At 46.5% G+C, this 20,459-nt stretch overlaps 1 protein-coding gene across 2 annotated transcripts; it reads left to right on the plus strand.

Moving 5' to 3' along the window:
• The first annotated feature begins 431 nt into the window (after positions 1-431).
• LOC134541010 (dynein regulatory complex subunit 4) lies at positions 432-20,451 on the plus strand. 2 transcript variants are annotated; one of them, XM_063384248.1, is made up of 9 exons: positions 432-837; positions 1,425-1,669; positions 2,606-2,723; positions 4,110-4,253; positions 6,684-6,944; positions 14,050-14,217; positions 15,147-15,233; positions 16,677-16,919; positions 19,898-20,451. In XM_063384248.1, exons 1-9 carry the CDS (start codon positions 835-837, stop codon positions 20,078-20,080), a joined length of 1,452 nt encoding a protein of 483 aa, XP_063240318.1. In that variant the 5' UTR covers positions 432-834; the 3' UTR covers positions 20,081-20,451. The 2 variants fall into 2 exon arrangements, with proteins under 2 accessions (XP_063240318.1, XP_063240241.1); XM_063384171.1 differs by having other exon boundaries at positions 832-1,072.
• The last annotated feature ends 8 nt before the right edge of the window (positions 20,452-20,459 follow it).

Here is a 20,459-nt window from a genome sequence, read left to right on the forward strand (position 1 = left end):
TTCTTTACGTCTATTAGGGTCACGCCCGAGGCGCTCGCCTGACTCAGTCCCGCTGGCCTGGGGGTGCGCTCCGAAAATGGGATCGGGTACTAACGGTGCGGAGCACAGGCTTAGAGGCCATGGTCGGTACGACGTCAAAACAACCAAACTTTTGAAAAATTACAAAAGATTCACCTACAACACTCAAAAACCAAATGAACAATACATAAATCAACAAACTTTCAACTACTCGCAATGTAATCAAGTGGCGAAATCAAAGATGTTATTCACTAAGTAATATGGCGGAACTTCCCCCTCACCATTCCTCTCATGACTTCAACCCCCTCCTCAAAACGATGTGTTTATGTTCCATCTGGTCCATTTACTTATCTCTGTTTTTAATTATTGCGGATGCTGTTATCTATGGACCATAGAGTGAATAAATACTAGTACTCAACTTAGAGACTTCGATTAGTAATATAGAGTAAGTAATTATGTACTTTCATAGACACTTAGGTTTTATATATATATAATATTATATAACCTAAGTTTCTATGAACGTAAATTATTATTTACTCTATAGTACAAGTCAAGGTTTCGATGTTGAGTATTAGTACTTTATTAACTATATGGTCCATAGATAAGCACCCACGTCCCACGAGTTATGATGTGTTTTTGGTTGCCTAGTAACCTTTTTAAATTTTGATTGCAACCTTGTGTTGCAATAGAGAATTGGAAATGCTTTGGGGTAAAATCGTTCTTTTATTTGAATAATATTTGTAGAGCAAGGACAAGGAATTTTGAAACAAGCATTTTCAGGCTGCCTAAAAGTGAACACTGAAAGAAGAAGAAGAAATGGTGTGGATTTAACTTACCATAGTTTTCAAAGCTAAACAACTTTAAAACAAAAAATCCAGCATTTTATATCTTTCGCAACAGTTAAATACCTGTTATACTTTAAGTGTTGCTTATTTTGTATTACATATAATATTACATTTTTGTAATAATGATATGTACTGTAAGGTATCATTATACCTACATATGTTTAAAAATACAAATGTTCTCTAGTTCTCCCATCCTGAATGTAGACAATGTAGGTAGCATCTGCATGTAGTATAGTTTCAACAAAATATAAAGACATGTGTGATGTGTATTGGTACAACAGATTTTTTTTTTGATGTTCAATTTATTTTGTACCCAGTAATTGCATTTTTCTTGGTGATGTTTCATACTGTAGCCTTATATTTTTATTTGGCCTAAAAAGAACAAGAGAGGCTAAATATTTTTATAAAATCACTTGAGTATACTTTTTTTTTTTTGCTGGAAGAACATTGTATGTATCTTCCTTTAATTTTTTCATAATTTCACTGTGGGTGTTTACATTTGTTTAATGACTGTTTGTGGTTATTGAAGCAGGTAGCAGTTGAGTTGTCTGTGGGTTGCAGCCGCCCAAGAAGAAGGGCGCGGGGGCCGGCAAAGGAGGCAAGAAGAAAGCCGAGGGCTACATGATCGATGGCGTGTCCACCACGGAAATGTCGCGAGAGCAGCTGGAGGTGTTCGCCCACAGACTGCGCGAGGAGATTGATCGGGAGAGGGAGGAGAGGAACTTCTTCGAGCTGGAGCGGGACAAGATTCACACCTTCTGGGAGATCACGCGTGAGCAGCTGGACGAGTCTCGGGCCGAGCTGAGGTGATTGGTAAACTATTTGAAATATTTGCGACACTCTCTTAGAATAAAATGACTGAAAAACACGTTGGGAAGTAAAAGAAAAAAAATTATGGAATTTGTTTTTATTTGGTTTTCCAGAAAAGTGGCTCTCGTTCAGAACTACCCTCTGTTAGACTGACCAATTTGTGGCTGATATACACTGTTAGACTGACCAACAGTCTTAAACTTTATGACTGACCGACTCTGTTAAACCAACACACTGGTAGACATCCAACACCAAGACTGACTGACGCAGTTTGACTAAAGCAAAACTATAAAACTGACCGACATTATAAGACTGACAGACTGTTATAATATTATAATGTTATTAATAAAAAGTAAAAAAAAAAGTTTCCAGTGATGAGATTCAAAACACGCCCCTTCGGGTTAACAAGTACATGCTTCACCGCTGGGCTACCTGAGCCCGTTGACATATAGCAAGGAGAAATGTGTTACAATCATTGTAATGCCAGTTTTCTTAGGTATTTTAAAACTTGGGATTACTTTTTACTATGACTATTTTAGTTCACCAAATATATTCCAGGGTAGTTTCACTATCATAAAGTTTCATTTGGCACACCATTACGTTTGGTATGTATGTTAGAGTTTACAAAAGTGACTATATACGGTTTTATGTTGCTACACGTGGGACGGCCATCTTTGTGACACGTTTCCGTTCATTGACCTCTGTTTCATTTTCACAAAATTACTCCCACCAAATGCAGTATACCGAGAGCTAAGATGTTTACACATCAAAAATGCAAGAAAATTTTACTGAAAGGTCCTGAAAAAGTCCTGACATAAAACTAATATTTTTCAAAAGAATGCTGTAGTCACTGTCCTCTTGCCTGTATACCTTAACAAACTGACATTTGACTGAACCCAAGGCAACACTTCAGTACTGCACATCTGTTGCAGGAACAAAGACAGAGAAATAGAAGAGTCTGAGGAGAAACATCAGGCTGAGTTGGAAACGTTGAAGCAGAAAGTTAAATTGCTCATGTATGAGCAACAAAACGATATCGCTGAGCTCAAGGTACAACAATTCGTGCAGCAACCTTTTAACAGATGAGAAAACAAATAAAATCATAGTGTAACTGATTTGGTGCACATAATTTCACAATTTTGGTATAAAAATATACTTAAGTGATAGACAGTGTGAAATCCCAATTAGTGGAGACAAGATTTTATGGTTTTATTTTTGACCTGTATGTGCGAAAGAATGGACTATGTAATAAAATCTTTCCATTCAATTTTAACCAAATTTTTGACATCCAAAAGTGTTGAAGTTTTGCATACATATAAAGAACCCCTGACAATACAATATTTTGATACATTATGTCCATAGAGTTAAAAGGGAGAGGGGAGGCCAGAAGGTCAAAAAACCACTAATTTCGAGCGATGGGTAATAGCCATGCTTTTTGTGCATGGGCATGGTGAGAATTTTCTCGGGGTCGACTCCCCCTGGGGGAAGACCCAAAATTTTGAAATTTTTAATGCTTTTTCGATTTGGACGTTTCCGATCCAAAAGGTCAGACTATGGTGGAAAATGTGTTCCGGGAAGCAGGAAAAGGGAGGGAGTGGGGTGTATAAGGCCCATAAATTTCGAAATTTTAAAAAATATATATATATTTTTTAAAATTTCGAAATTTTAAAAAATATATATATATTTTTTATTTAGAGTGTTTCCGAGGTCGGGTTATGGTGGAAAATGTGCCCGGAGTTCAACTTTCTTCCCCTCGGAGGGGGGTGGGGTTAATGAACCTAAATTTAGAAATTAAAAAAAATATATATTTTTTATTTTTATTTTTTGAAGTGTTTCCAAACAAATAGGCTGGGTAATGGTGGAAATTATGCCAGGGGAGGGGTTATAGCCCTAAAATCTTTAATGCTCCCTTAACTCTCCTTGGAGGCTTATTTTAGGAAAACGATGTGCTCAGTTAATGCGTATGTAATATAAAGCAAATCCCTGCTGAGTTTCAAGTCTGTGGACATATTCTTGAAAGACGGTCAAGAGCTTTCATTTCACCTAGAACTCACAAATTTAGTTCACTCTTACTTTAAATTAGTTTTTTCAAAACCATACACATTTCGTATTTAATTTTAAAATAATTTTTAACTGGCAGGCTAAAACCATTGTCGTCTTAATTTTTATTATATTAATCGATTCCTACAGTTCTGTGGTAGTGCTAATGTGCCGTGGTAAACAATTAAGTATGAAAGGGGTCATGACAACTGTATCGAACATGGCAACATTTTATTTTAAGACTAAAAATGATAAAATAAACTTATAGATAAACAAACTAAAAAAAAAAAATTATCATCAATGAACTAAAAAATAAGAAATAAAAATTAAATATAAGTTTTTGGTCCAACAGTACAACTGTGTACAAGTAAAAGCGTGTGTGGTTGGCTGCGGCAGGCGGAGGGGCGGGTGACCTTGAAGCTGGCGGAGGACGGCTTCAAGCGGGATGAGCAGGGGCTGCTGGAGAACAAGCGGCAGCTCAAGGCCAGCCTGCGGGAGCAGCAGCTGCTGTTCCACGACCAGATGAGCGAGCTGAGCATGGTGACTGCCCCCCCCCCCATCCCCCATTCCCCCCTCGCCGCGGCCAGGGTGTCCGCAAGGGAAAAAAAAATTTCCTACCAACTTAGGCGAGAAAAAAATTAGTACTAGATTTGATAAGAAAAGTACTAAATTATAATTTTTTTATGGTTTCAACAATTCAGGAAGTTATTACGGCATTGCAATGCTCGAACTTAAATATCACACCAAACACACACATACATTCCATAGTTTTTTTAAAAATAATTACGCTTAATAAAGAAAACATATTGGAGTTGCTGTAATATTATTATATTAAAGAAAAAAAGTACTAGATCCGAGTGTAAATGTACTAGACGACTAAAAAACTTATGAAAGTACTAGATCTGGTACGAAAGTACTAACTGTGGATACCCAGCGCACGTTTGCGGCACACTCTCAGTCCTGGCACTTGTCTTGGTTTGTTCGCCACTTTCACTTCCTCTTGACGATTTCCTCGAGATCAGAGTCTCGCATTCCTCAACACCTCCACAAACTTGTTTAAACTATTTCCTACAACCTTTGTAACAGTATCAGTGCTGAACTGATTATGCGTTTCACTTGCATGAGTAGGTGCCTACACGGTGCAGGTAAGTTAGTTAGGCAAGCCGGCGAGTTAAAAAAAAAGCCACTGGAAACTGTTCCGTTGTGTAATTTACTCGCGGGCTGGCTGGCTGGCTGGCTCCACCGGGACAACTTCTCGTCCCAGTAGAAGAGCGAGTTGTCTCCAATGCAATCAGTGTAAACTGGACTGTGTATCCGGGATAAGTCGGATGGTGACTTTCTTATCAAATAAAATTGTATGAAAATATAAATAAGGTTCCTAGGAGGTTTTTAGACTGTGGCCATAATGTAGCACGGGGCTATGGTTCATGCTCAACTTCCAACACACTTATAATTTATGAGTATTGGATTGGTAGTTGAGTGGTTCAGATTGAAATTACATTCTGTAGTGCACCAATGAGATTTGGACAATGGCCCTCCATGCTTGCTAAATGAGTACACTGTTATGTAAAATAAATGTATAAAATGTGCCGTTCTGTTTTTTTATCAGAGCATTTGGTATAGAATCATACAGGCGAATGACTCTTTTTTTATAATGATAAATGTGGAAATATAAATTCAAACAAACTTTTTTGAATGGTATTTGCAAACTGTGACAAGTATATTAATATATTTGCTTATCACATTTTCTTTTAGTTAGTGTGTTTTTTTAATCTTTCAGAAAACTGAAACACACTATAAGTTACAAAAAAGTCTACATAGTAAAAAAAAGAGTTTTCTGTACAAAATACTTCAGTTCTTTACATTTTTGTATTTTTTACTTAGTACCCAAGACAAATCATATCAGGTAAAATCTTAAGGATGAATTACAAAAATTTATAAAAAAAATAGAAGTCGGTCATGGGGACTGTCGACAGAAGTGAAAACTTGACATTTTGTTTTTAATGTGTAATATGACATCATTTCTACGTCAAATATACGCAAGAAAATTATTTTGGTATTATATCACTAGCATGTCGGTGACGTGAACCCATAAGTTTTGCCCCTACCAATAATAACTTTAAAACTAGAAGAAATGAAGTTTTTTCACTGAAAAAAAAAATTACTAACTTAAATCTACAAATAATCAACATTATCTCTAACAAATCAATAACCTGACATTTTAAGAAATTCAAATCGTAAGTAAATAAACAAAATAAAAACATTACCTCAACTTAACTAACTACTAAAAATTATCCAATACTCGCAATATGTAAGTACCACACAATAACGTTAAAGTTTCCTTGGGAAAATGAAGATAAAATTAAACACTTGTATCTTTAAAAATAGAACAAATTAAGTTTTATCCTTGAAATATAAAAAAAATTAACATGTCACGTGATCGTGTCGATGACGACTTACATGAATTTACTCCGTATCCAAACATTCCTACAGAAGTTTTCACTTCAAAAAAATACGTTTTGTGACAGAGAACATGAACATCAAAACATTCATGGATTTAAGAGCCCCTGGTTATACCTGTACGATGGTTCGCTCTTTCCAAATTTCATCTTCATCAATAGTACAGACATGAATGGAGGACCCCACGTACCTGCTATACAGGAGCAAGATCTCAAATTGGGTTAAAAAAAAAAAAGATTTGTGACAGAGATCGTGAAAATCACACTTATCGAGCATATCGGTGCCCCTGTTTAAACCTGTACGATGCGATGGTTCGCACTATAATTTTTAATTTTTTAACGATAGAACAGACATCAGATCGGTTTGATTTGTTCCTTGCACAGACCCTAATACTAACCCATTAGAGAACCTTCCGAAAGAAGTTTTCACTTCAAAAATTTGGGACACGTATGAAAACTCTAGAAGTTTTAAGTCCCTGGAAACTGAACGCGGGCGGGGCGTGGTGCGCAGCGACACAGCGAGGAGGCGAGCGAGATGCGGGCGGCCTTCGCGCTGGAGGCACGCACGCTCCGGGACCGGCTGGAGCGGCGGCTGGCGGAGACGCGCGGCGAGCTGGCCCTCAGACACCGGCTGGAGCTGACGCAGCTGGAGGAGCAGAAGAACCAGCACATCTGCGAGCTGACCAGGGGCCACGAGCGCGCCTTCTCCGACATGAAGAACTACTACGACGACATCACGCTCAACAACCTGGCGCTCAACGGCAGCCTCAAGGTACCGCCACTCCTGCTGCTTCCCGGGTTCCCCCCCGGCCTCGTCAGCCTATACCAGTGGCGGATCCAGAGGTTCACCTCTAGGATTTCAGAATAGCCAGAGAAAAAATGTCTTAAAATAACTAAATTTGTATTTAATCTACTCACACTACACATTACTAGGGACACCTGTATTTCGCGAATACATTTCGTTTCAAGGTATTTCACAAAATACTGTAGCTTTTCTCCTGTGGGTATTGGCTGAGGTCGGTGAGAGGTGTCGTCCCGCTCTTGACGGGGCCAATGAGAATGTGGTCGCCGCACTGCTGCACCTCACAATTTGCCATGACTCTTAGAAAAAGCTACATTGTTTTGTGAAATACCTTGACATGAAATGAAATCGCGAAATACAGGTGTCCCTACACATAACATCCAACCACCAGATTTTATGATTCTTCAAGAAATTCATTAATTATATTAAAATAGATTATTGGTTTCAGAAACAATCATTTTTTTCGGCAATATTAATGTAGCAGACAACTGGATTTTTTTTGGGGGGGGGGGGAGGGGGGGGCACTTGCCCCTGGTGCCTCCCTTGGATCTGCCACTGGCCAATACAGACAAATTCTAGCAACTTAGAAACTTGTGCTTATTTGTGTTTAATAATTTAGCCCGACTAAGATTACGTCATTCTCCGCACAAAACTTTGTATGTTTTTTTTGGTTGTTTGCATACTCAACATACAAAAGTCGGGGAAAATTGCCTGCACCAGATACCTACAGTTAGCTTGTGTGACAATAACCATTTGTTTTATGACTACCCACTATAAACAAAATAAAAATATTCCTTTTAAGTGTTGTTTTTAGATGCAGTTTTTTTAAACCTAGTAGACCTACCAAATTATACAAAAGATTTTTTGCATTTCCAGTGAATTTTTAAAAAAATTTCTAGAGTACATTTTTTTTATTTATTATAAGTGCAATAAGTGATTTGGGCACCAGCTTGCTCTGCCTTCGGACTACTTCACAACAAAAGCTGTTATATTTTAAAAGGAGGTATTGAAGTGGGCTAAATAGATTTTGGAGACAAGCAATATCTTTTGTTTGGAATTTTGAGTTTCGAGTGAGGGGCAGATAAACTTATTTATGTAATTTTTATTCACAGACACAATTAGTTTGTGAATACTGTACCAGCAGAAAATTGTCTGCAATGGTTTCATTCTCTTATGCAAGCTTCTGTTAATAATAATAATAATAATAATAATAATAATAATAATAATAATAATAATAATAATAATAATAATAATAACAATAACAACAACAACAATAATATAGTGTTTGAGATTAATAAACAAAATATGTTATGGGCTTTTAGCAAACTGTTGTACAAACAATTATGCCATTGGCATAAAACACATCAAACGTATACAGTAACACCGTCAGAATTGTCACTTTGACAATCAATAATAACAATTTTATAACATTTAACAGGGCTGTCTGTATCTCAATATCATATAATATCCAGACTGTATCAACTTAAACTTGCTAATGGTCCGGGGGTATGAAGGGCACATCCAGATACAGCTTTCTTTATTAGTAGTTTTGAGTCAACTAATATACCGTGCAGAACTCAGGTTATGATTGATTACTACACAACACATCTGGACATGAGGTCCATGTGGCGCAGTGGTGGGGTCACAGAGGGCTCGGGGCTACCCGGTCGCGGCCACCATGTTTTCCGACACCCTGCAGGCGAGGGCTGGAAATGCTTCCTCGCGATTGGCCGAGGCCTCTGGCTTCCCCACTGTCCCCTTGAGGGGGTCGAACAACTTGATTATTTCCACTTGTTGATGAGAATAATACCATTTTTTTAGCATACGCCCCTGTCCCTGTGGTCTGTATGGTCTGTGTGGTTGTCTCCAGAGCCTTGAGTGTGCGAGGTGTTGAGGCGGAGGCGGGCCCCGGGTTCAGGAGCAGCTGGAGAAGGTGAAGCAGCAGGCGGAGCGCATGGAGCAGCAGATGCACGATGTCCTGGCCAGGAACAAGCAGCTGGCGGAGCCCCTGTCCCTGTGGTCTGTGTGGTCTGTGTGGTTGTCTCCAGAGCCGTGTGAGTGCGTGGTGTTGAGGCGGAGGCGGGCCCCGGGTGTAGGAGCAGCTGGAGAAGGTGAAGCAGCAGGCGGAGCGCATGGAGCAGCAGATGCACGACGTCCTGGCCAGGAACAAGCAGCTGGCGGAGCCCCTGTCCCTGTGGTCTGTGTGGTCTGTGTGGTTGTCTCCAGAGCCGTGTGAGTGCGAGGTGTTGAGGCGGAGGCGGGCCCCGGGTGTAGGAGCAGCTGGAGAAGGTGAAGCAGCAGGCGGAGCGCATGGAGCAGCAGATGTATGACGTCCTGGCCAGGAACAAGCAGCTGGCGGAGCCCCTGTCCCTGTGGTCTGTGTGGTCTGTGTGGTTGTCTCCAGAGCCGTGTGAGTGCGTGGTGTTGAGGCGGAGGCGGGCCCCGGGTGCAGGAGCAGCTGGAGAAGGTGAAGCAGCAGGCGGAGCGCATGGAGCAGCAGATGCACGACGTCCTGGCCAGGAACAAGCAGCTGGCGGAGCCCCTGTCCCTGTGGTCTGTGTGGTCTGTGTGGTTGTCTCCAGAGCTGTGTGAGTGCGTGGTGTTGAGGCGGAGGCGGGCCCCGGGTTCAGGAGCAGCTGGAGAAGGTGAAGCAGCAGGCGGAGCGCATGGAGCAGCAGATGCACGATGTCCTGGCCAGGAACAAGCAGCTGGCGGAGCCCCTGTCCCTGTGGTCTGTGTGGTCTGTGTGGTTGTCTCCAGAGCCGTGTGAGTGCGTGGTGTTGAGGCGGAGGCGGGCCCCGGGTGTAGGAGCAGCTGGAGAAGGTGAAGCAGCAGGCGGAGCGCATGGAGCAGCAGATGCACGACGTCCTGGCCAGGAACAAGCAGCTGGCGGAGCCCCTGTCCCTGTGGTCTGTGTGGTCTGTGTGGTTGTCTCCAGAGCCGTGTGAGTGCGAGGTGTTGAGGCGGAGGCGGGCCCCGGGTGTAGGAGCAGCTGGAGAAGGTGAAGCAGCAGGCGGAGCGCATGGAGCAGCAGATGTATGACGTCCTGGCCAGGAACAAGCAGCTGGCGGAGCCCCTGTCCCTGTGGTCTGTGTGGTCTGTGTGGTTGTCTCCAGAGCCGTGTGAGTGCGTGGTGTTGAGGCGGAGGCGGGCCCCGGGTGCAGGAGCAGCTGGAGAAGGTGAAGCAGCAGGCGGAGCGCATGGAGCAGCAGATGCACGACGTCCTGGCCAGGAACAAGCAGCTGGCGGAGCCCCTGTCCCTGTGGTCTGTGTGGTCTGTGTGGTTGTCTCCAGAGCCGTGTGAGTGCGAGGTGTTGAGGCGGAGGCGGGCCCCGGGTGCAGGAGCAGCTGGAGAAGGTGAAGCAGCAGGCGGAGCGCATGGAGCAGCAGATGTATGACGTCCTGGCCAGGAATAAGCTGGCGGAGCCCCTGTCCCTCTGGTCTGTGTGGTCTGTGTGGTCTGTGTGGTTGTCTCCAGAGCCGTGTGAGTGCGTGGTGTTGAGGCGGAGGCGGGCCCCGGGTGTAGGAGCAGCTGGAGAAGGTGAAGCAGCAGGCGGAGCGCATGGAGCAGCAGATGTATGACGTCCTGGCCAGGTACAAGCAGCTGGCGGAGCCCCTGTCCCTGTGGTCTGTATGGTCTGTGTGGTTGTCTCCAGAGCCTTGAGTGTGCGAGGTGTTGAGGCGGAGGCGGGCCCCGGGTTCAGGAGCAGCTGGAGAAGGTGAAGCAGCAGGCGGAGCGCATGGAGCAGCAGATGCACGACGTCCTGGCCAGGAACAAGCAGCTGGCGGAGCCCCTGTCCCTGTGGTCTGTGTGGTCTGTGTGGTTGTCTCCAGAGCCGTGTGAGTGCGAGGTGTTGAGGCGGAGGCGGGCCCCGGGTGTAGGAGCAGCTGGAGAAGGTGAAGTAGCAGGCGGAGCGCATGGAGCAGCAGATGCACGACGTCCTGGCCAGGAACAAGCAGCTGGCGGAGCCCCTGTCCCTGTGGTCTGTGTGGTCTGTGTGGTTGTCTCCAGAGCCGTGTGAGTGCGAGGTGTTGAGGCGGAGGCGGGCCCCGGGTGCAGGAGCAGCTGGAGAAGGTGAAGCAGCAGGCGGAGCGCATGGAGCAGCAGATGTATGACGTCCTGGCCAGGAACAAGCTGGCGGAGCCCCTGTCCCTCTGGTCTGTGTGGTCTGTGTGGTTGTCTCCAGAGCCGTGTGAGTGCGTGGTGTTGAGGCGGAGGCGGGCCCCGGGTGTAGGAGCAGCTGGAGAAGGTGAAGCAGCAGGCGGAGCGCATGGAGCAGCAGATGTATGACGTCCTGGCCAGGTACAAGCAGCTGGCGGAGCCCCTGTCCCTGTGGTCTGTGTGGTCTGTGTGGTTGTCTCCAGAGCCTTGAGTGTGCGAGGTGTTGAGGCGGAGGCGGGCCCCGGGTGCAGGAGCAGCTGGAGAAGATGAAGCAGCAGGCGGAGCGCATGGAGCAGCAGATGCACGACGTCCTGGCCAGGAACAAGCAGCTGGCGAAGCCCCTGTCCCTGTGGTCTGTGTGGTCTGTGTGGTTGTCTCCAGAGCCGTGTGAGTGCGAGGTGTTGAGGCGGAGGCGGGCCCCGGGTGTAGGAGCAGCTGAAGAAGGTGAAGCAGCAGGCGGAGCGCATGGAGCAGCAGATGTATGACGTCCTGGCCAGGAACAAGCAGCTGGCGGAGCCCCTGTCCCTGTGGTCTGTGTGGTCTGTGTGGTTGTCTCCAGAGCCTTGAGTGTACGAGGTGTTGAGGCGGAGGCGGGCCCCGGGTGCAGGAGCAGCTGGAGAAGGTGAAGCAGCAGGTGGAGCGCATGGAGCAGCAGATGCACGACGTCCTGGCCAGGAACAAGCAGCTGGCGGAGCCCCTGTCCCTGTGGTCTGTGTGGTCTGTGTGGTTGTCTCCAGAGCCGTGTGAGTGCGTGGTGTTGAGGCGGAGGCGGGTCCCGGGTGCAGGAGCAGCTGGAGAAGGTGAAGCAGCAGGCGGAGCGCATGGAGCAGCAGATGCACGACGTCCTGGCCAGGAACAAGCAGCTGGCGGAGCCCCTGTCCATGTGGTCTTTGTGGTCTGTGTGGTTGTCTCCAGAGCCGTGTGAGTGCGAGGTGTTGAGGCGGAGGCGGGCCCCGGGTGTAGGAGCAGCTGGAGAAGGTGAAGCAGCAGGCGGAGCGCATGGTGCAGCAGATGCACGACGTCCTGGCCAGGAACAAGCAGCTGGCGGAGCCCCTGTCCCTGTGGTCTGTGTGGTCTGTGTGGTTGTCTCCAGAGCCGTGTGAGTACGTGGTGTTGAGGCGGAGGCGGGCCCCGGGTGCAGGAGCAGCTGGAGAAGGTGAAGCAGCAGGCGGAGCGCATGGAGCAGCAGATGTATGACGTCCTGGCCAGGAACAAGCTGGCGGAGCCCCTGTCCCTGTGGTCTGTGTGGTCTGTGTGGTTGTCTCCAGAGCCGTGTGAGTGCGTGGTGTTGAGGCGGAGGCGGGCCCCGGGTGTAGGAGCAGCTGGAGAAGGTGAAGCAGCAGGCGGAGCGCATGGAGCAGCAGATGCACGACGTCCTGGCCAGGAACAAGCAGCTGGCGGAGCCCCTGTCCCTGTGGTCTGTGTGGTCTGTGTGGTTGTCTCCAGAGACGTGAGAGTGCGTGGTGTTGAGGCGGAGGCGGGTCCCGGGTGCAGGAGCAGCTGGAGAAGGTGAAGCAGCAGGCGGAGCGCATGGAGCAGCAGATGCACGACGTCCTGGCCAGGAACAAGCAGCTGGCAGAGCCCCTGTCCCTGTGGTCTGTGTGGTCTGTGTGGTTGTCTCCAGAGCCGTGTGAGTGCGTGGTGTTGAGGCGGAGGCGGGCCCCGGGTGTAGGAGCAACTGGAGAAGGTGAAGCAGCAGGCGGAGCGCATGGAGCAGCAGATGCACGACGTCCTGGTCAGGAACAAGCAGCTGGCAGAGCCCCTGTCCCTGTGGTCTGTGTGGTCTGTGTGGTTGTCTCCAGAGCTGTGTGAGTGCGTGGTGTTGAGGCGGAGGCGGGCCCCGGGTGTAGGAGCAGCTGGAGAAGGTGAAGCAGCAGGCGGAGCGCATGGAGCAGCAGATGCACGACGTCCTGGCCAGGAACAAGCAGCTGGCGGAGCCCCTGTCCCTGTGGTCTGTGTGGTCTGTGTGGTTGTCTCCAGAGCCGTGTGAGTGCGTGGTGTTGAGGCGGAGGCGGGCCCCGGGTGCAGGAGCAGCTGGAGAAGGTGAAGCAGCAGGCGGAGCGCATGGAGCAGCAGATGCACGACGTCCTGGCCAGGAACAAGCAGCTGCAGAGCCCCTGTCCCTGTGGTCTGTGTGGTCTGTGTGGTTGTCTCCAGAGCCGTGTGAGTGCGTGGTGTTGAGGCGGAGGCGGGCCCCGGGTGCAGGAGCAGCTGGAGAAGGTGAAGCAGCAGGCGGAGCGCATGGAGCAGCAGATGTATGACGTCCTGGCCAGGAACAAGCTGGCGGAGCCCCTGTCCCTGTGGTCTGTGTGGTCTGTGTGGTTGTCTCCAGAGCCGTGTGAGTGCGTGGTGTTGAGGCGGAGGCGGGTCCCGGGTGCAGGAGCAGCTGGAGAAGGTGAAGCAGCAGGCGGAGCGCATGGAGCAGCAGATGCACGACGTCCTGGCCAGGAACAAGCAGCTGGCAGAGCCCCTGTCCCTGTGGTCTGTGTGGTCTGTGTGGTTGTCTCCAGAGACGTGAGAGTGCGTGGTGTTGAGGCGGAGGCGGGCCCCGGGTGTAGGAGCAGCTGGAGAAGGTGAAGCAGCAGGCGGAGCGCATGGAGCAGCAGATGCACGACGTCCTGGCCAGTAACAAGCAGCTGGCAGAGCCCCTGTCCCTGTGGTCTGTGTGGTCTGTGTGGTTGTCTCCAGAGCTGTGTGAGTGCGTGGTGTTGAGGCGGAGGCGGGCCCCGGGTGTAGGAGCAGCTGGAGAAGGTGAAGCAGCAGGCGGAGCGCATGGAGCAGCAGATGCACGACGTCCTGGCCAGGAACAAGCAGCTGCAGAGCCCCTGTCCCTGTGGTCTGTGTGGTCTGTGTGGTTGTCTCCAGAGCCGTGTGAGTGCGTGGTGTTGAGGCGGAGGCGGGCCCCGGGTGTAGGAGCAGCTGGAGAAGGTGAAGCAGCAGGCGGAGCGCATGGAGCAGCAGATGCACGACGTCCTGGCCAGGAACAAGCAGCTGGCGGAGCCCCTGGAGGCCACTCGGGCCGCCCTGGCCGACCTGCAGCGCAGGACTGCCAACTACGACCAGGACAAGGCCTCCCTCTCTGTGAGTCTGCTCGCTCGCTCGCTCCCGGCTACCAGTGTAAATTCATACAACATGCAAACCGGCATTTAAATATAGATTAAGTGGAAACACTATAGTTCCTGCCTTTTCTGTGTAAGAGGCATGTCTGGCTATAATGACAAGGAAATATGTTATCGATCCATGTAAGGATTAAAATAATCATTTCAAAATAATCTCTCTCCAACATCATATAGCTAAGTTGCTATTATTTTCTTATTCAGTATTTGCCTTTTTTTTTAAATCCTGAAAGGAAGGGGTTTGGAACCCAGCAACCCTCTCCCCCGGGCTATGTCCCTGCGTGGGGAATTGGTTAAGAATGCTACTTATTTTGAGAACTGTCTCTTCAGAGGCAAGTTATATGACTGACTATACCTTTTTGATGAATAGTCAGAAAACCATGCTTCCACAATTATATAAATTGTAAAAAAGGAAGTGGAGAAGTAATAAACTTGGGGTATCACTTCCATTTGCTGCAACGAAAAAAGCAGTGTATATTGTGTGTACGTTTGTAAATGTGTTGTTTGCTTGTTGAACACTCAACAAGTTTTCCTTACACTGGGAGAGATCATGTGAGTGAGTAAAGTCGAATTTTGTTTTTCGGAATGGAGCAGTGTGGGATCATTTCTTGTTGTAGAGTTACATGCACTGAAAAAAAAAGTCCAGCAAAGCTTTACCAATGATGTTTCTTTCAATATGTATTTAGTTTAAAATTGTATCACGTCTCATAGACAAAACTAGTTTTTCCAGCCGTAACTTAAGCCACGTGAAAGTAATTACCTCACTCTACGCTCTTTACTACTCTTGGAGTCTCACTATTGTTATGAGCAATTTGTTACATCAGAAGGGTGAGTTATTTATTAGAAAAAAAAAGGTTGTTATTTCAATAACTTACTTTTTTATTTATGTTTCAGAACATGAAGATTCGGCTGAACAAATGTTATAAAAAGCTGGAAGACTTAAAATGTGAAAATGAATTCCTGCAACTGCGCTATGAGAAGGTATCGATTCGAAACAAGTATCCGTTCTGGAAAAAAAACAAATTTAAATAATAAGGAGCATGAGTAAGGCTTAAAATAGATGTCCAGATAGTAAAAATGGACTTAAGTAAGTTTTAAGATGCTTTTTATTTCTGAATAATTTAATATTCTTGCCGGCTAAATCTGTGGCTGTGATAGCTAATCATTTATTTTTCAAGTGACAAAACAAGCATTATCATTCATTCCCAAGCCCGCTGTTCAGTAAGTGCTGTCATATATTGTATTAATTGTTGCCTTCATATTCCCGATGGCCCGCTCTTCATAGTCCTTCCCTGGTGTTCTAGGAGCCGCCGTTCAGTTGTGTCCGGTGGTACGAACGTCCTCTTCATTATCCTTCTGACTCTTCTGTTGCAGATGATCATTTCGTCAATGTTTTTGTAGTCGTATAAATTTTAACTTGGAGTTTTTCTCTTTATTGCATGAAAAAAATTAACAGCTTTGTTTGTGTGGTAACTGATTGTATCAATGCATCTATCATCCATTGGCGGAACCAGAGGAGGGGGGAGGCATAGCGTCAAGCCCCCCCCCCCCCCTTCTGAACCCTGAATAATTTCTGATTTTCCTAATCATAGTTTTCCAAAATTACTAAAGTAATTATTTTACTGCAGTGCTATAAATAATAGGACGTTTTTGAACCAGGAATCAAATGCACACGACTAAATCACAACTACAAAAGTATTATTCAGCTTCCAACCCACTGTCAAATACAGTAGCAAGCTTACTGTTCTGTATTGAAATTCTAAATATACTAGAATTTACTAGAAAAATTAATTTGGCCCCTCCCTGAGCCCCATTCTGGATCCGCCCTTGCTATCATCTGAATACGTATGTGATGTACAGTACACTCCCGATTATCCGTGAAATCAAGTGGCTGGGCCACTGCGGATAGTGAAGATCGCGGATAATCCGCAAAAGAGCCGAAAATGGAAAAAAAAAAAAAAAAAAAGGAAACAATTTCAACTTAAAAATCTAAAACTTTATGTACAGTAAAAGTTACAATAAATTAACCGTAAAATTTTTTTTAAATGATGCTGAAATTTTTAGTATTTTACTGAATAATTAACATACAATACATTAAAGTAATGCAAACATAAAAGTGCTCAACCATAGGACTAGAAACAAAGCGGCGACAGAGACAAAAATAGCAACGTATGCCAGCACCTACCAAGCGAGTTCCGAGGAAAGGCCTGTGGCGTTTCACTGTATACTGCACGCAATAGTACACTCGTCCGTACAGTTCAAATTTGCTCACTTGTAATAATATACAGGTTTACATGTGTGCTGTATTTTTTTCGTAGCATGCACGGGTAATAAGGAGTTTACTGTAGTTAGATTTGCTACTATTTGGCCAGTCATAACATCCACTCGAGCGGACGCAGGTTCACAGCGCGGGGGGCACGGCAGTTGCAGGCGGAGCGGGACGAGCTGCAGGCCCGGTCAGTGCAGGCAGCACAAGAGCTGCAGCAGAAGGCCGCGCTGCGCGTCGCGCTGCTCGAGGAGCGCCTGGGGGCACTCGCGCAGCTGCTGGAGCAGAAGGAGGCGCAGGTCGCGGAGGTGCTCGCGGCCGCCCAGCTGGACCCCGTCGCCACGGCCGCCCTGCGCCACAAGCTCGACAGCCTGCTCGACAGCAAGAACACCGTCATCAAGGTAGCCCTGTCCTCATTGCAGTTGGACATTCACCAACACGCTAGAGTACAGTTGGACATTCACTAACATGCTAGAGTACAGTTGGACGTTCACTAACACGCTAGAGTACAGTTGGACATTCACTAACATGCTAGAGTACAGTTGGACGTTCACTAACACGCTAGAGTACAGTTGGACGTTCACTAACACGCTAGAGTACAGTTGGACATTCACTAACATGCTAGAGTACAATTGGACATTCACTAACACGCTAGAGTACAGTTGGACATTCACTAACACGCTAGAGTACAGTTGGACATTCACTAACATGCTAGAGTACAGTTGGACATTCACTAACACGCTAGAGTACAGTTGGACGTTCACTAACACGCTAGAGTACAGTTGGACGTTCACTAACACGCTAGAGTACAGTTGGACATTCAATAACATGCTAGAGTACAATTGGACATTCACTAACACGCTAGAGTACAGTTGGACATTCACTAACACGCTAGAGTACAGTTGGACATTCACTAACATGCTAGAGTACAGTTGGACATTCACTAACACGCTAGAGTACAGTTGGACATTCACTAACATGCTAGAGTACAATTGGACATTCACTAACACGCTAGAGTACAGTTGGACATTCACTAACACGCTAGAGTACAGTTGGACATTCACTAACATGCTAGAGTACAGTTGGACATTCACTAACACGCTAGAGTACAGTTGGACATTCACTAACATGCTAGAGTACAGTTGGACGTTCACTAACACGCTAGAGTACAGTTGGACGTTCACTAACACGCTAGAGTACAGTTGGACATTTACTAACATGCTAGAGTACAATTGGACATTCACTAACACGCTAGAGTACAGTTGGACATTCACTAACATGCTAGAGTACAGTTGGACGTTCACTAACACGCTAGAGTACAGTTGGACATTCACTAACACGCTAGAGTACAGTTGGACATTCACTAACACGCTAGAGTACAGTTGGACGTTCACTAACACGCTAGAGTACTGCTGGACATTCACTAACACGCTAGAGTACAGTTGGACATTCACTAACACGCTAGAGTACAGTTGGACATTCACTAACACGCTAGAGTACAGTTGGACGTTCACTAACACGCTAGAGTACTGCTGGACATTCACTAACACGCTAGAGTACAGTTGGACATTCACTAACACGCTAGAGTACAGTTGGACGTTCACTAACACGCTAGAGTACTGCTGGACATTCACTAACACGCTAGAGTACAGTTGGACATTCACTAACATGCTAGAGTACAGTTGGACGTTCACTAACACGCTAGAGTACAGTTGGACATTCACTAACACGCTAGAGTACAGTTGGACATTCACTAACACGCTAGAGTACAGTTGGACATTCACTAACACGCTAGAGTACAGTCGGACGTTCACTAACACGCTTGAGCCTGGTGTGGCTAAGAGGCAGCAGTTGACTTCAAAACCTGAGCGCCAGGTCGCCGTGATGGCTAACTATTCAAGAAACTGGAATGGCATTTAAGCTAGTTTGCAATAATTTAATCTGTGGTGCACAGCATAACATAAGCTTGTACATAATTAAAGTATTTGGTGTAGATTGGTGGTCAGCATCCCCCATGTCAGACCCACTCAACACGAACACAGCACCATTGTGTACCAAATGCTTATGAGCATCGCACACTTGCAAACTAGACGATGAGCTCCTGGATCAAGTTCCTGGCTCGTGAACATGTAGAAATTGTGTAGACCTGTGGTTCCGAAACGTTTTCGGCTGGCGACCCAACTTTCCTTATAGGAATACCTCCACAGTCTATTGGTCCAGAGTGGAGTAAAAAAAACCTTATTTGTCACGTATCCCTTTCTTATGTATATATAATTTACCATCAAATATTGCATATGTGTGCTTTTTTTTAAGATACCGATTGATTATTGATAAACAGTTTGTGTTCTGATTTGAAAATGGTTGACAAAATATAAGTACTTTGTAGCAAAAAAGTTACCTATTTATTTAACAATAGATATGTGATTGCACACAATTCCATTTGTTTCGATTTTTGTCATCTTTTTTCTGATGGTTTTTTAAATGGTTATCGATAGTTTTAGGATAGAGTTGCGACCCACCTGTAACCCTTCTGTGACCCACCGTTTGGGAACCGCCGGGTGTAGAGGCCTGTTTGAAGTGTTTTTTTTTCCTTACCTAACCTAACTAATAACTAAGTGTATTTGGGAGGGGTCTGGGTGGGGAAGACTCTAAGTGCGTCTCAGGCCGAAGTATACTCTTTAAGCATGAAGGTTATGAACCATTCAGGAGAGGAAGCATGCATCATGTGCTAGGATGGGATTGGCCAGCCATGGCAACGTTTTAGCCATGACTAACTCCCCTCACTGACTATTCTAGGTTAAAAACTAGATAAGTTGGGCCCAGGTAAAACCTGCATAGACACGGGGAAAACCATGGGCACTTACATGCGGGATGCAAAATTTCAGACATTAGTTACATGCGGGTTGGCTACGGGAATAGAAGGATGGCTCAGGAAGAAGAGTTGGAAGAGTAGAAAATATCTACTGAGCAAGGGCGGGCACTTGGACGTTTTTGTCCGCATTGGGGGTTTCGGGCATGACTGGTAGTTAGGGAGCGACTACCGTCGTTTCCCGCCAGGCTGCCAGCCAGCCAAATTAGCTGTCAATTCTTTGTATCCTGCCTTCTGCAAGTTTTTGGTCAAAGTGGGTGAAGGGGGTACAGGCACAAGCGCACGAGCAGCTCTAGATCCTGACAACCGGAAATGTTCCCGCGCTTCTTAGATCCACACCGGCCAGAACACTCAAATCTGAGGTTACGTCTCGCGCCGCCACACGGCTAACGGTAAATAACACCGCGCCGGGAACACAAAAACAAGCGCCACCAAATGCGACGTGACACACACATCACAAATGTTTGAAGTGCTGGGGCCCTGAGTGGCGTGGCGTGGCGTGGCGTGCAGGAGCTGAGGTACGAGCTGGCCCGGGCACACAAGGCGCGCGACGACACGCTGCGCGCCGTGCAGGCCAAGCTGCGGCAGCACGGCATCCCCGCCGAGGAGCTGGGCCTGGAGCCCCAGGAGCCTGCGGTGAAGGGCCCGCGGCTGGGCAGGGGCCCCGCGGGGCTGGTCACCGCCAACCGCTGACCCTCCCGGAGACTCTCCTGTGGTAGCCAGTGTCCTGCCATCACACAGCCGGGGGATGGTGTACTAGTGCATAGTCATTCACACAATAAGTGTTTGAAGTGGGCCAGCAATGGGGATTGTGGACGCTGGAATTTTCCTAATTTTTTATTTTTTTTTTGACGTGATAACGTCTTATAAATGGATGAACGCCGGCTGCACGCACGGAAAAATTGTCACGTTCCGGCTGAGCCGAGCGTGCAAGAACCGGCCAACCACCGTGCGAGAAAATCTTCTATAATATAAAAGCAGGTAAAGGCAGGCTTTTTTTAACTAATTGTTCGTTAATTATATTTAAACAAATTTTTAAAATTAAATTTGCAAAAACTGTAAATAATATTTG

This window comes from Bacillus rossius, chromosome 1, assembly GCF_032445375.1.
Source record: "Bacillus rossius redtenbacheri isolate Brsri chromosome 1, Brsri_v3, whole genome shotgun sequence".
Classification (NCBI taxonomy): domain Eukaryota; kingdom Metazoa; phylum Arthropoda; class Insecta; order Phasmatodea; family Bacillidae; genus Bacillus; species Bacillus rossius.

Excerpts from the sequence above, each read along its gene's own strand:
- LOC134541010 (XM_063384171.1), top strand. The coding sequence starts at position 986 with ATGATATGTACTGTAAGGTATCATTATACCTACATATGTTTAAAAATA. Across the intron at positions 1,073-1,424 it reads CCATCCTGAATGTAGACAAT|CCGCCCAAGAAGAAGGGCGC; the intron begins GTAGGTAGCATC and ends TGTGGGTTGCAG. Across the intron at positions 1,670-2,605 it reads GAGTCTCGGGCCGAGCTGAG|GAACAAAGACAGAGAAATAG; the intron begins GTGATTGGTAAA and ends CATCTGTTGCAG.